Source organism: Giraffa tippelskirchi, chromosome 1 (genome assembly GCF_054371585.1).
Source record: "Giraffa tippelskirchi isolate mGirTip1 chromosome 1, T2T-mGirTip1v1.2.pri, whole genome shotgun sequence".
NCBI lineage: Eukaryota > Metazoa > Chordata > Mammalia > Artiodactyla > Giraffidae > Giraffa > Giraffa tippelskirchi.
Genome location: NC_137275.1, coordinates 54,324,324 through 54,340,548, shown reverse-complemented (window position 1 = coordinate 54,340,548; position 16,225 = coordinate 54,324,324). Strand labels below are relative to the sequence as shown.

Below are 16,225 nucleotides of genomic sequence, written 5' to 3'. Positions count from 1 at the left end.
TGATCTTGGAAACACCCTTGGAGGAATGAGACTATGAAATAAAAAGAGAAAGAAAGCCAATAAAGTCATTTCTACCTTAGAAAATCAGAATTTTTCCATTCTACTGGGAGATTCAGGGAGAAAGTAAAGCAGACCCCAGGTTTGTCCCCCTAAAATGGGAGAGAAAGCTGGGTTATTCATCTGTCAATTCTCTTTCCAACATTGGCTGAGGGCTGCTTCCAAGGACAACCTCCAGCATATCTGAATCGCCCTTCATGTGGACCAAGTGGCTCCTCATGGCCAAGAAGAAATTCCTTCAGGTGAAGAATCTTCGGCATTAACAATAAACAGCCTTCAACATGCAGAGACAAATGGTGAATGGAAATGAGGAAGACACAATATCTTTAGAAATCTGCTATAGAAACCCAAGCACAAGCTGGAAACAAGATTGTCAGGAGAAATATCAATAACCTCAGATATGCAGATGACACCACCCAGAAAGTGAAGAGGAATTAAAAAGTCTCTTAATGAAAGTGAAAGAGGAGAGTGAAAAAGCTGGCTTAAAACTGAACATTCAAAAAATGAAGATCATGGCATCTGGTCCCATCACTTCATGGCTAATAGATGGGGAAACAATGGAAACAGTGACAGACTTTATTTTCTTGGGCTCCAAAAGTCACTGCAGATGGTGATGGCAGCCATGAAATTAAAAGACAATTGCTCCTTGGAAGAAAAGCTATGACAAGCCCAGAGAGCATATTAAAAAGCAAAGACATTACTTTGCTGACAAAAGTCTGTCTAGTCAAAGATATCGTTTTTCTAATAGTCATGCATGGATGTGAGAGATGGACCATAAAGAAAGCTGAGCACTGAAGAACTGATGCTTTTGAACTGTGTTGTTGGAGAAGGCTCTTGAGAGTCCCTTGGACTGCAAGATCAAACCAGTCAATCCTATAGGAAATCGGTCCTGAATATTCATTGGAAGGACTGATGCTGAAGCTGAAACTCCAATACTTTGGCCACCTAATACCAAGAACTGACATTGGAAAAGACCCTGATTCTGGGAAAGATTGAAAGCAGGAGGAGAAGGGGATGACAGAAGATGAGATGGTTGGATGGCATTATTTACCTGATGGACATGAGTTTGAGCAAGCTCCAGGAGTTGGTGATGGATAGGGAAGACTGGCATGCTGGAGTCCATGGGGTCGCAAAGAGTTGGACACGACTGAGTGACTGAACGGAACTGAACTGATAGAAACCCAGCTACAGTTACAAAAAGCATGAAGTTTTCTAACACTGACCCTGGCTGGCACACAATATCAACTGAAGTTGTTTGAACAGGTGCTTCTCCTGATTACACCATAAACTCAATAAATTCAGTCCTAGCAGAGAAATAGATGAATTCCTTTTGTGTTAGAAATTAACTGTTTCAATTCAAATTATATCATTTCATCAATTTTTATTACCACATATACATGAGGAACTGGGGCCTGAAAAGACAGACATACTTTTAAAATTAATTATATAATTATTTTGTTTTTGGCTGTGCTGGGTCTTGGTTGCTGTGTGGACTTTTCTCTAGTTGTGGTGAGCAGGGGCTATTCTCTAGTTGCAGTGCAAGGGCTTCTCACTGCAATGGCTTCTCTTTGTTATGAAGCACGGGCTCTAGGGCTCACAGGCTTCAGTAGTTGTGACTCCCGGGCTCTAGAGTGTAGGCTCAGTAGCAGTGATGCACGGGTTTAGTTGCTCTGCAGCATGTGGGATCCTCCCAGGCCGGGGATCAAACCTGTCTCTCCTGCACTGGAAGGCAGATTCTTTACTACTGAGCCACGAGGGAAGCTCCATATTTTTATCTACGTCCTAAATTCAAAATCATGTTTATATCCATGTCGATGCAAAATCAGGTCATTGTTAGAGCTTCCAAAATCAGCAACATTTTCCCAAACACAGCAGAGGAAAATTTTTAAATCTCTGTGTAACTTATTTCTGCTGCTTTTCCCATAACTTTAATGTTAATGGATGCTCTTAGGTTAGCCCAAAAAAGTCCATGTTTACTCCTCTCCTTGGGCCATTCCAAATAAGTTCTCTGTGCCATGAGAGCTCTTAACTTGTGATAGCTGCTAGGAATGGAATACTGTGGAATGGGATCCAGCAAGATCAGGATTAAGTTATTAGATCCTTCATGGAAGAGACTGTGGTGGGCAAAGTAGAGTTCATAATGGCACCATTCGCTCTGGACAAAGTTGGGAGACAAGATAAAGATGGACTTGTAACTTTTCTCAATACAGTTGATGATATTTTCCACGATGCTCTTGCCAGCAACAAAGTTTCTCTCATGGAGACAAATCCTTATATCTTCTTTTTCTAGGTTTGGTATTAATTCATTCTTCACCCAGGCAGAATCGTGCCCACTATATGAAATAAAAGCATGGAACTGAAGATTTCTTTGGAGTTCTTCCAAGGGTACATTCCTGGCCCTGCGCCGAGTCTGGGTCCACTGACATACCATCCTGAGGTACCAGGGCAGATCCAAGTAGATACAGAGGACAGTCACAGTAACAGCCAACACCAGCCCAAGGACCACAATGGTGACAATCAGCAGAGCTGTGTTGCAGGATAACTCAGATACGTGGAAGTCCTTGAGAGGGGTTCCCTTATAGTTTTCCGGATAGTCACACTTATAAGAATCAGGCCAACCCTCTACCACTTCACTTGATACTCGGCCTACACTTTGGATAAACTCTCTTAGCTCACAGGAACATTGGAATGGATTGTTCCCTGCTTTGAGGGACCTAATCTTCTGGCAGCTCTGGAAGAAATCAGCTGATGGATTGGAAATTGAATTATAGTCAATGATCAGTATGGAAAGGCTGCTAAAGATACCACATCCAGGAAGGTGGGCTAAAGAATTGGAAGCAAGGTTGAGTTCTTGCAAAGTTTCTAGACGAGTGACATCTTTAGGGATGCTCCTTATTCTGTTGTTGTGAAGATCAAGAACCTTGATCCGAGGAGGTAAACATTTGAAAACAGAGTCAGTAAGTATATTTGAAGACATATTTAAACTTAATAAATTTCTGGCCCAAGGGCAATTTCCTTCACTTTCATCATACATCAGGGAATTCTGGCTAACATCCAGTTGTTGTAGAGACTTCATTTTCTGGGTCATATGAACTATATTTGCAAGTTCTTTTAACTGATTCTTTTGTAAGATAAGTGTTTTCAAATTAGCCAAGTTTGTACAGTTTTTGAAAACCATGTCTGTTAAGAGATTACTGGAAAAATTCAAATACAGAAATGGGCTAATTTGGGATGGGCAGACCATATGGACCATGTGTGCAGCAGACACTGTGAGATGTTGGATGTTCATATTTGACAAGATTTTATAGATATAACCTTGTGGAAGACTGAACATGTTATTGACAACTTTGTGTATTGACAAGGCCTTCAGTGAAGTGTCCGAATAATCAAAATCTCTAGAGTCAAGGTAACCTTGTAGTTTCACATTTGAAATGGAGAAATATTCGATGTTTGTATGCCAAACAAACTGGAGGACCGTAATGAAGGAATTCCAAGTTATTTCAATGTTGTTTAAAGTGAGATTTGATAACCTTGAGTTCTTTTGAAGTTTTGACAGAACATTTTCAAAATAAGAACACCTATTATCATGGAGCACACATTTGATATTAGACAGTTCCAGGCTCACTGTGGTGCTGACTGACACATCCAAAATAAAATGGAATTCCTTTCCTGTGGGGAAAACAATGTGAAGGCTCTGTGTGTTAAGGTCTTGAAGGCTCTCAGCGTCTTCTTTTTCCCCATAAGTGTCTCCTAAGACCAGTAAAACCTTGCTGATGTGCAAATGAGCAATCAACCGCACACTGTATTTTTGTAACTGTGTGGCACTCAGCCCCAGAAATTCTAGTTGAGACATGTTGCCAAACTCTTGGCATATGGGCAGGGCATCAAATGCGTTAAATGAGAGGTCTAAGTGCTTGAGGTTCAGAGTAGGGTGGCAAGAAATCTTCTCCAAATTGTTGTGGGACAAATCCAAGTATTCCAGTTCCTGGTTGAATTTAAAAACACTCAAGTCAAGATACTGGATTCTATTATGAGAAATTATCAAAACCTTCAGTTTTGATAGTGAGAGGATGTCAGGTGTCTGAAGCTCAGAAATATAGTTGTATGATATATCTAAGATTGTTGTTTCCAGGGATAAGTCTTTGGGAACATAGGTGAGACCTGTTTTTGACCTGTCAATTAAAAATTCACTTTCATCAGTTAATTGGATTCTGACCTCAAGTATTAATATAATGATGATGGCAAAATGGAAAATGCTAGAATTTTTTTTAGTCATTTTGTAACAGCAGACATTCCTAAGGGTAGTTGCTATTCTTCAGAGCATCTTGATACAGTACAGATCCTAGGGGTAAAAAAGTCAGCATTAAATGACTATATTAAATTTAGCATGACTGACATTAAACATTTTTTCACTAGAGACTCATTAAATGAAGGCTATGTTCTTGGGAGTCACGCAAACTAAAACCAGGAAAATACACATGTTCATAAACAATTATACTACCTCTCATCAAATAACTTCTAATATGGATATGTAATGGATTGAATGGTGACCCTCCTCCCAAAAAAGATATGTCTACCTCCTAACCATGTCCTAATCTCCTAATTGAATATTACCTAATTTAGAAAAAGAGTATTTGTAGAGATAATTACATTAAGAGTCTTGAGAAGATCATCTTGGTTATCTAGGACTCGGCGGTCCTCAAATTTTTGGCACCAAGGATCGGTTTTGTGGAAGATAATTTTTCCTCAGACAGAGGTGGGGGGTGGTTTTCGTTTCAATCTCTGCTCATCTCCTGCTGTGCTTCCCACGTCGTAGTAGGTCATGGACCAGCACCAGTCCGTGGCCCTGGGGTTGGGGACACCTAATCTAGGTAGTCTCTAAATCCAATGATGATTTATCCCTATAAGAGAAAGAGGGAGCGTTATTTACAACAGCCAAGATATGGAAACAAAACTAGGTGTTCATCAATAGATGAATGATAAAGACGTTCTGTGTGTGTGTGTTTATATATATACATATATATATAATGGAATATTAGTCATTAAAAAATGAATTCTCGCCATTTGAAACATGGGTAGGTCTAGAAAGTATTATGCTAAGCGAAATAAGTCACACAAAGACAAAAACCACATCATCTCACTTATATGTGGAATCTAAACAACAAAACAAACAAAATGAAAACAGATTCATAGACACAGAAAATAAGTGTGTTCCAGCAGAAAGAGGGATGGAAGGTGGGAGAAATAGGTGAGGGCACTAAGAAGTACAAACCACCAGTATATAATTAATAAGTTATGGGGTTGTAATATACAGCATAAGGAATATGGTCAGTAACACTGCATTTACTTTGATAAAAGATCTTTCAGAAAACAATAAAAGATCAGAAAATCCATTCATTCATTCATTGATTTATTCAATCAGTATTTATGGATAACCTTCTGGCCACGTTTTAGGAACTAGAGATAAAGCAATGATCAGGATAAGGTTCTAATTTTCAAGAGCTTATTATCTAGAGGAAAGACAGAACATAAACATATAATAATTTCATGTAGTGATACCTGCTATACAGAAAAATAAAGCAGGATAAATGAATCAAGAATAATGGTAGGTATATAACAGTGGTTGGTGGTGGCTTTTTCAGATTGATTAGTCAGAGAGGGCCTTTCTAAGAATATGATGTTGGAGTAGAAATCAGAATGAAGTGAATGAATCATCTATGGGAAGATCTGGGGGGAAAGCATTTCCTTCTGCAAAGGAAAAGGCAAGTGCAAAGGTCCTGAGGTAGGAATGAGGTTGGCTTGTCTGAGGCACAGTAAGGAGGCCAGTGTTAGCATGGAGTGAGGTAGGTGAGGGGAGTTCAGGCCAAGAACACAAGGGGCAGATCATTGCAAGGAGTTGGGATTCTATCCTGAGAGTGAAGAGGGGGTCAGTGACCACTGAAAGGTTTTAGATGGGAGCAGTTTCCTTCTCTCTCTTATTCAGAAATCTTTTCTTCATTCATTTGTTAGGGGAAACACTTACTGAAACCACTTGCCTTAGCCAGGTACCACAGTAACCACCTACAGGAGTTATCTTAAACAGGAAGTCCTTGGTAAGGAATGCAGAACTAACAAGCTACCACCAACTGGAAGAATTCAGGAAAGGTCAAAAGGAGAGAGAAGACACCAGTCCATATATCCTACCAACCTTCCAGAATCCTTCTCACTGGAATCCACGTTGGCCAAGTGATGCTCACACCACCAGGAAGGACCCTGAGTCAGAATGATTGGCCAGAGACAACCCGGAAACTAAGCCCATCACTAATCCCATAAAACTAATCCCATAAAACCTGAGATTTCGAGTCATGTGGCAGAGCAGTCCTCCTGGGTTCCCTTACCTTGATGCTCTCCACGCAGGTACCCCTTCCCCATAAACTCTCTGGCTTTGTCAGCACGGGTGTCTCCTTGGACAATTCATTCTTGAGTGTTAGACAAGAGCCCACTTTTGGGCCCTAGACAGGGGTCCTCCTTTCTGCAACACGTTCATTCATCAAATATGTATGTATTCCCTATGATATAGTAGGTATTGTCCTGGGTTATGTCATTACACCGGCCCACCATTATTCAGACACTATTTTGTTAGCAGCATTCCCATAGCACATGAGACCAGAGGGTCATGTTGTATGAACCCTAGACAGTGAACCCTCTCACCACCAGAGATCCCCACAGTAGGGGGCTACATGGCTATGCAGATATTTTAAGGAAGTAATTCAAAACCTCCTAGAACCACATTATATAAGCAGGCCCTTAGTATCAGTAAAGAGTTAAATTCCTCTTCACATGTCCCCTCAGATCTCTCAAGGAGAGCTGAGGGACCCAAATAATTCATGTTCCAGAAACAGTCGTGGGTTGTAAAAGTTCCCCAAGTGAGACATGCAAATTTATCTAGTTGGGGGAATTTCTTGGACTTACCCTTTCACAGAGATGCCCAATGATGCCTTGCTGATCCTGACCTCTTCAAACATCAAAGAGGGCCATGTATACCCTCTTCATCACTGCTCATGAAGACCCTGCAGAGGGTAGGGGACAGAGACATTACAATGTATGTGAAAAGTACGGGCGGTATTTCTATGTCATTGATTGTATTTGGCTGAAAGACCCAGAAATGTCCCAAGTCTCTCTTTCCAGCTCCCTGAAAGAGCTACCCACACAAGGAGAAATTTTTCAATGAGAATAAAAATAGTACTCAATTACTGCCTGGGCCAGTGCCTAATATCTCAGAACTATCCTGTATAAGCTAAGTTGAAGCAAGAGCAGCTTGGGCTTAAGGCTCAAATGGGATTCTTTACTTATTCCTAAACCTGAATCCAAATCTAGGGATCTTTTAACCATCCAGCCAAGGAAGCAGTGGTCAGCACCATCGGGTGTGATGCACAGAATGGCCAGAGACACAAGGGGCAGAGACAGGACTCCATGCACAGACATGAGTGCTTAGCACACAGTGAACCCACCACAAGCAAGAGGAAAGCTGTAAGGACAGCTTGTTGTTTCCTAAACAACAGCAACAACCACATAAAAAACTACATTATAAAACTGAGATAGGCTGAGACCAGGGGCCTTTTACTGCAGTGCTATAGTGTTTGCATCTCAGCAAACATCTCCTCAAGCAACAAAAAACAAAGAAACTACAAGAGACTAAAAATAACTGCATGCACGTGCAGTTGAGACAAATTCTGGACAAAAGACACTAAAAGACCAAAAAAACTCAACTGCTACCTCCAAAGAGCCTACAGCAAAGACAGGGTGTCTGGAGCAAAAGCAGACTGTGTGTGCCCTTGCACACAACACCAAAGGGGTCAGCAAACCACCTAAGCCACCCCTCCAGGTCCACCCCTGGACATACCTCTAACCTCACTCCCATAGAAGGAACCAGCTCACCTCCCCCTCAGGCCAGTGACCAAAGGAACCTGTTACTTGTTCTCACTCCCTCTGCTTCAGCAGGGGCCCCAGTGAAGTCTTGCCTGAATTTCTTGTCTGCCCTCTAATCAGTTTCCAATGACTGGGGAAGGCTGAGAATCCTGGTTGGTATCAAACTCCCTGTCTTCAAGCATTGAATGAAAGCATGGCCTCAGTTTTCTGCCTAGCTGAATTAGTTGACTCAAATATCTTCTATTTGCTCAACTTCCATTTTGCCCTTTCACTTGCAGTCACTATTTGAAGCACTCAGTTTATTAAATCATTTATATTTCTATAATTAAGAAGTCAAAGTGTTGCATACATGTGTTTAGTCACTTCAGTGATGTCTGACTCCTTGTAACCCCATGGACTGTAGCCCACCAGTTTCCTCTGTTTGTGGAAATTCTCCAGGCAAGAATACTGGAATGGGTTGCTGTGCCCTTCTCCAGGGGATCTTCCCAACCCAGGGATCAAACCCAGGTCTCCTGCATTGCAGACGGATTCTTTACCACCTGAGACACCAGGTTTAGGCACTTAAAGGAGATATAAATTGTATATACCAAACTTGCTATATCAGTGAAAATCAATGCTTTTGTCAAGGTTCTAATGAACAACACAGAATCTCATCTATAGTAGCAGCTCAAAATTACTTTACTGCCAGATAAAATTATTATTTGCGAAGTTAACTAGTAATAGATTGCTGTAATTTGATAGTACAAAAATATCTCCAGGTGTGTTTATGTCTATTTTCATCATTATGATAAGTTTAGCCTCAACTTTTATGATTCAGTGTATCAATAAATGTGAATTGCCTTTGCCTGAAGACTTTGGAGGCATGGAGTCGAGACTTTGACTTGTCTTAATAGCTAATACTCATACAATCAATCTGGCCCATTAAGTTCAGTCCCACAAATATTTATTGGGAGTTTTCTTTGCATGAGGGAGCTATAAATGTTAACCACAAGCTGAAAGGATCAAAACCAGTTCAAGAGCTTTTCTGCTTTGTTTGCTATGCGGTTTTGTGAACTTTTGCTTTCTGTTGTAAAGAAAAACTCACAACTCTTTGGATACAATTGGGTGTAGCCTGGGAAACATTTTCAAAACCTGCAATTCCACCTCAATAGCTGCACCCTAGGACAGTTTCAGTAGTCTGAGAAAACAGGAAAAAAATATAAATTGTGGGAATTGCCCAGAGAAAAAACTCAAATGCAGGAGTCACTGGGCAGCACTGCCTCCAGGAGTGATTTACCTACAGCTCATTGTCCTCAGCATTTTCATTACAAAGAGATAAATGGAGGGAATAGGATAAAAAGAGCAGTGCCATCTGAATCAACTGCTAGCAGCTCTATCAGAAACCCATGAGATGTTTGTGATCCAAATATTCATCTACCAACTCAAATCTCTTGAAAGCAAATCATGCCTGAGATGAGGTTCATTTAAACAAAAAAATCCACACAAACACAAAAACCCTTTCTCTGAATCAGAACAAGCAACTGATAAACAAATGCTAGTTCAAGTCACAGTAAGTACATATCAGAAATAACCCACTTAGAAAAACACCCAGGACTTAATCATAGAGATGTCTGAGATTTTAGGGTCTAATAACTAGTTATACATTTATTTTATTTTACAAAATTTAAAAAGATGTTGCTTACCAAGTCGGCCTGTTCCTCTGTCCTGTTGGCAGTCTGTAGAAAAATCAAATACTTCCTCAAACATTTTGTTTTGCTGGTTTAATGTTTGTGGGTGGACTGGGGAAGCTCTTTTACGCCACCTACTGAATCCCACTGAAATTACATGACACAATCAGTGTAAACCTATTTTCTCCTATTCATATGTAGAAATAGTCCGTAGATTCACAGACCAGCAATAAGATAGAATCACCTCTCTGTGGCCCTCCTTCCCTACAATCAGTTCACTAGTGTCTACTCTAACGAAGTGAAGGAGGCAGTATTAATATTCCACAGATGATTTATTCAGTCCAGTTCAGTCGCTCACTCATGTCCGACTCTTTGGGACCCCATGGACTTCAGCACGCCAGGCCTCCCTATCTATCACCAACTCCCGGAGTTTACTCAAACTCATGTCCATTGAGTCGGTGACGCCTTATTTGCTGAATTCAAAATGTTTATCGTCACCATGCTGATGGACATGGGGGTAGAGGTGTTTCAGGTGTTTTACTTCTAACTCTTCAATCAGGCCACTATTAAAAGTGACTGAAGGTGGAAAGAAGCAGGGGTCAAGGTCAAGGTTTTGTTAAAATTCATAAGGAGAAAAAAATTACTCATGGGCTTTTACAGAATGGATGCTAATCATGTCTTTTCTGACAAATTGGCTTGCAGAGAAAATCTGGTGCTCAAATTTTTCAAGCTTTTTTCAAAAATTGATTTTTTAAATCTCTATGTGGAAAATGGACTAGCTAATGATCACAATAAACTGTGGGAAATTCTGAAAAAGATGGGAATACCAGACCATCTGACCTGTCTCTTGAGAAACCTGTATGCAGGTCAGGAAGCAACAGTTAGAACTGGACGTGGAACAACAGACTGGTTCCAAATAGGAAAAGGAGTACGTCAAGGCTGTATATTGTCACCCCGCTTATTTAACTTATATGCAGAGTCCATCATGAGAAACGCTGGGCTGGAAGAAATACAAGCTGGAATCAAGATTGCTGGGAGAAATATCAATAACCTCAGATATGCAGATGACACCACCCTTATGGCAGAAAGTGAAGAACTAAAGAGCCTCTTGATGAAAGTGAAAGAGGGGAGTAAAAAAGTTGGCTTAAAGCTCAATGTTCAGAAAACTAAGATCATGGCATCTGGTCCCATCACTTCATGGGAAATAGATGGGGAAACAGTGGAAACAGTGTCAGACTTTATTTTTTGGGGCTCCAAAATCACTGCTGATGGTGACTGCAGTCATGAAATTAAAAGACGCTTACTCCTTGGGAGGAAGGTTATGACCAACCTAGAGAGCATATTTAAAAGTAGAGACATTACTTTGCCAACAAAGGTCTGTCTAGTCAAGGCTATGGTTTTTCCAGTGGTCATGTATGGATGTGAGAGTTGGACAGTGAAGAAAACTGAGCACCAAAGAATTGATGCTTTTGAACTGTGGTGTTGGAGAAGACTCTTGATAGTCCCTTGGGCTGCAAGGAGATCCAACCAGTCCATCCTAAAGGAGATCAGTCCTGGGTGTTCATTGGAAGGACTGATGTTGAAGCTGAAGCTCCAACACTTTGGCCACCTCATGCGAAGAGTTGACTCATTGGAAAAGACCCTAATGCTGGGAAGGATTGGGGGCAGGAGGAGAAGGGGACAACAGAGGATGAGATGGTTGGATGGCATCACCGACTCGATGGACATGGGTCTGGGTAGACTCTAGGAGTTGGTGATGGACAGGGAGGCTTGGCGTGGTGCAATTCATGGGGTCGCAAATAGTCGGACATGACTGAGCGACTGAACTGAACTGAGCTGAACAATCTCTTTTCTCCAATAAAGCTTTATGTGGTTCCTTGTTGTTGGCATGCTCAAGGAATCCAACCTGATAGCTCCCACTCTGGTCTTTTAAAACAACAACAGTAACAAAATAACAAGTGGGCAAATAAAGCTGAGAAATGCTGGCTTTCTTCCTCCGAATTTGTGCTCAGCTTGGTGCTACAAGATGTCCTCAACAAGCTGGCTGCAATTCTTGCTGGAATCAGCTTTTCTACCACAGCAAACAAGGCCAGCTTCCCCAAACTAAGAACCTTGAGGTGCTTTTTGACTTGTACTATTCTGTCTGTCTCAGTTTCCTCCTATCCTCTCACAACTTGTTCAAGAAGGGAGGTGTACCTATAAACATATTTCTGTGACTGAAGGAATGAACTTCCTTCTCCCTCCACTCTAACTCACCACTACTTCCCCCAGACCCATAACTGGAGATAAGCGTGCTCTTTGATTAACAATTCAGTTTTAGGCTCCCTAAAGACATTTGACGTTGTGAACTAGATCTAGAAAGTGATACCCAGGAGAGAGGTCAGCAGGGCAGAAAGAAAGCACTTCAGCACTCACAAAGTCCCGTGTTTCCCTTCAAGCTCATCTCCACTCTGAGCTGCTCCCCCGCCTCCTTTCACTCTCCCTATTATCCAGTGGGTTTGTACCCATGCTTGTGCTCACTCACTCAATCGTGTCTGACTCTGCAACCCATGGACCGTACCCCGCCAGGCTCCTCTGTCCATGGGATATCCCAGGCAAGAATACTGGAGTGGGCTGCCATTCCCTTCTCCAGGAGATCTTCCTTATCCAGAGATTGAACCCAAGTCTCTTTCGTCTCCTGTACTGGTGGGTGGATTCTTTAACACTGAACCAGTTACCAGTGGACCAACACACTTGTAATCATGTACACCCAGGCATTGAAATATCCACCTCTTCTAAGGAATAACTTTAATTCTCAAAGAATATACCTTTTTTAAGTTTTAAAAATGTTTTCTTTAACACAATATATCTAAAATAGCATTTAAAATGCCACAATATAAAACATTATTAATATCTTATATATATTTTTCATTCAAAGTTTTCAAAATCCAGTGTGTGGGGGACTTCCCTGGTGGTCCAGTGGGTAAGACTCAATGCTCTTAATGCAGAGGGTCTGGGTTCAATCCCTGATCAGAGAACTAGATCCCACATACCACAAATAAGACTTGACAGAGCCAAACTAATTAATTGATTAATTTTTAAAAATTCAGTGTGTGTTCTAAATTACAGCACATCTCATCTGGACTGCCTGCATTTCAGGTGTTCCATGGTCACATGTGGCTAGTGGCTACCATATTGGATGACCTGAGTCTAGGTGGGTTTATCATAGCCATGCAAATAAGTACAAGCCTAAGTCTAGTTAACAGCAGCTCAAAGAGCTAACTCAACATAGAAGTTTCATATCTGAGACTCTAGGCACCTCTTTGCTTCTCTCAACAGCAGTTTTTGCCACTCTTAAAAATTGCACTCATCTCACACGCTAGTAAAGTAATGCTGAAAATTCTCCAAGCCAGGCTTAAGCAATACGTGAACCGTGAACTTCCAGATGTTCAAGGTGGTTTTAGAAAAGGCAGAGGAACCAGAGATCAAATTGACAACATCCGCTGGTTCATCGAAAAAGCAAGAGACTTCCAGAAAAACTTGTATTTCTGCTTCATTGACTATGCCAAAGCCTTTGACTGTGTGGATCACAATAAACTGTGGAAAATTCTGAAAGAGATGGGAATACCAGACCATCTGACCTGTCTCTTGAGAAACCTGTATGCAGGTCAGGAAGCAACAGTTAGAACTGGACATGGAACAGACTGGTTCCAAATAGGAAAAGGAGTACGTCAAGGCTGTATATTGTCACCCCGCTTATTTAACTTATATGCAGAGTCCATCATGAGAAACGCTGGGCTGGAAGAAACACAAGCTGGAATCAAGATTGCCGGGAGAAATATCAATAACCTCAGATATGCAGATGACACCACCCTTATGGCAGAAAGTGAAGAAGAACTAAAGAGCTTCTTGATGAAAGTGAAAGAGGGGAGTGAAAAAGTGGCTTAAAGCTCAATGTTCAGAAAACTAAGATCATGGGATCTGGTCCCATCACTTCATGGGAAATAGGTGGGGAAACAGTGTCAGATTTTATTTTTTGGGGCTCCAAAATCACTGCTGATGGTGATTGCAGCCATGAAATTAAAAGACGCTTACTCCTTGGAAGGAAGGTTATGACCAACCTAGAGAGCATATTTAAAAGTAGAGACATTACTTTGCCAACAGAGGTCCATCTAGTCAAGGCTATGGTTTTACCAGTGGTCATGTATGGATGTGAGAGTTGGATGGTGAAGAAAGCTGAGTGCCGAAGAATTGATGCTTTTGAACTGTGGTGTTGGAGAAGACTCTTGAGAGTCCCTTGGACTGCAAGAAGATCCAACCAGTCCATCCTAAAAGAGATCAGTCCTGGGTGTTCTTTGGAAGGACTGATGTTGAAGCTGAAACTCCAATACTTTGGCCACCTCATGCGAAGAGTTGACTCATTGGAAAAGACCCTAATGCTGGGAAGGATTGGGGGCGGGAGGAGAAGGGGATGACAGAGGATGAGATGGTTGGATGGCATCACCGACTCGATGGACATGGGTTTGGGTAGACTCTAGGAGTTGGTGATGGACAGGGAGGCCTGGCGTGGTGCGATTCATGGGGTTGCAAAGAGTCGGACACGACTGAGTGACTGAACTGAACTGAATTCCACACTCAGATGTTTCTTTTTGGATCCATGGCAATGTAAACATTCTGCCAATTAGATGTGACCTGTACTGTTGTTTTTTAACAAAAACTTTGTTAAGATATAATTCATATATCATAAAAATTTCACCCATTTGAAGTGAACAATTCAATGACTTAAGGTAAAGTCACAGGATGTGCAACCATTACCACAAACTTTTTCAACACCCTGCAAAGAGCCACATCCCTTAGCTGTCACCTTCCAATGCCCCATTTGCCTCAGACCTAGACAATCACTATAGATTGTACTAATCTCTATAGATTTGCCTGAGTATTTCATATAAATGGAATCATGTAAAATGTGGTTATATGTGGTTTTTTCCACTTAGCTTAATCTTTTCAAGATTCGTCCATGTTGCAGCATGTATCAAGTTTCATTTTTTTGTTGCTAAATAACTTTTCATTGTATGGGTATACCACATTTTATTTATCGATTCATCAGCGAATGGAAATTTGTGTTGTTTACACTTATGGCTGTTATGAATATATAAAAATTCATGTACAAGTTTTGGGTAGACATTCTCTCTTGGGTATATACTTAGATACTTAAGCGTGAAATTTCTACTTCGTATGTAAATATGTTTAGCCTTTTGAGGAGTTCCAGGCTAGCTGCATCATTTATCTTTCCACTAACAGTGTATAAGAGCTCCAATTTCGCCACGTTCTTGCTAACACTTGTTGTCATCTGACTTTTACTATAGTCTTCTTATGAATGAATTTGTATCTCATTATGGTTTTAATTTGCATTTCCTTGATAACTAATGATGTTGAACATCTTTTCATGTGTAAATTCAGTTCAGTTCAGTCGCTCAGTCATGTCCGACTCTTTGCGACCCCATGAATTGCAGCACGCCAGGCCTCCCTGTCCATCACCAACTCCTAGAGTCTACCCAAACCCATGTCCATCAAGTGGGTGATGCCTTCCCACCATCTCATCCGCTGTCATCCTCTTCTCCTCCTGCCCCCAATCCTTCCCAGCATTAGGGTCTTTTCCAATGAGTCAACTCTTCGCATGAGGTGGCCAAAGTATTGGAGTTTCAGCTTCAACATCAGTCCTTCCAATGAACACCCGGGGCTGATCTCCTTTAGGATGGACTGGTTGGATTTTCTTGCAGTCCAAGGGACTCTCAAGAGTCTTCTCCAACACCACAGTTCAAAAGCATCAATTCTTCAGCGCTCAGCTTTCTTCACCATCCAACTCTCACATCCATACATGACCACTGGAAAAACCATAGCCTTGACTAGATGGACCTCTGTTGGCAAAGTAATGTCTCTGCTTTTAAATATGCTCTCTAGGTTGGTCATAACTTTCCTTCCAAGGAGTAAGTGTCTTTTAATTTAGCTGTTTGTATATCTTCTTTGAAACCTTGCTGAACTTGTTTATTAGTCCTACTAGTTTTCCAGCGGATTCCTAAGTAGTATTTCCTATAAATAAGATCATGTCATTTGCAGAATGTCATCTTCTTCCTTTCCAAAATGGGTACTTTTTATAACACTTGTCTAATGGCATTCCCTGGTGGCTCAGATTGTAAAGAATCCACCTGCAGTGTGGGAGACCTGGGTTTGATCCCTGGGTTAGGAAGATCCCCTGGAGAAGGGCATGACTACCCACTCCAGTATTCTTGCTTGGAGAATTCCATGGACAGAGAAGCCTGGCAGGCTACAGTCCATGGGGTAACAAAGAATCGGACATGACTGAGTGACTTTCACTTTCACTTTTGTCTAACTGCCCTGGCTAGCACTCCCAGTACGATGTGGAACAGAATTGATGAGAGAGGTCTGATGCCAAGGTTCTTTACCTATTGAGAGCAGTTCCCAAATATCAGGGAAGAGTTTTGAGAACCATTAAGTATGAGGTTAGCTGTGAGTTTTCCATCTATGCTTTTATTTTTTTAAACACCAAAACCATTTTGTATTGGGGTATAGCCCATAAACAGTGTCGTAATAGT

General features: G+C 41.3%; 1 protein-coding gene across 1 annotated transcript; it reads right to left on the bottom strand.

The window, feature by feature from the left end:
- Positions 1–1,423: 1,423 nt before the first annotated feature.
- On the bottom strand, positions 1,424–9,703 carry TLR1 (toll like receptor 1). The gene is made up of 4 exons (XM_081525593.1): positions 9,648–9,703; positions 7,009–7,106; positions 4,708–4,958; positions 1,424–4,399 (listed from the first exon to the last, which is right to left on the bottom strand). The coding sequence occupies exon 4, from the start codon at positions 4,331–4,333 to the stop codon at positions 1,943–1,945; it is 2,391 nt and encodes a 796-aa protein (XP_081381719.1). The 5' UTR covers positions 4,334–4,399; positions 4,708–4,958; positions 7,009–7,106; positions 9,648–9,703; the 3' UTR covers positions 1,424–1,942.
- Positions 9,704–16,225: the final 6,522 nt, after the last annotated feature.

Coding starts and splice junctions, on each gene's coding strand:
- TLR1 (XM_081525593.1), bottom strand. CDS start 4,333: ATGACTAAAAAAAATTCTAGCATTTTCCATTTTGCCATCATCATTATA.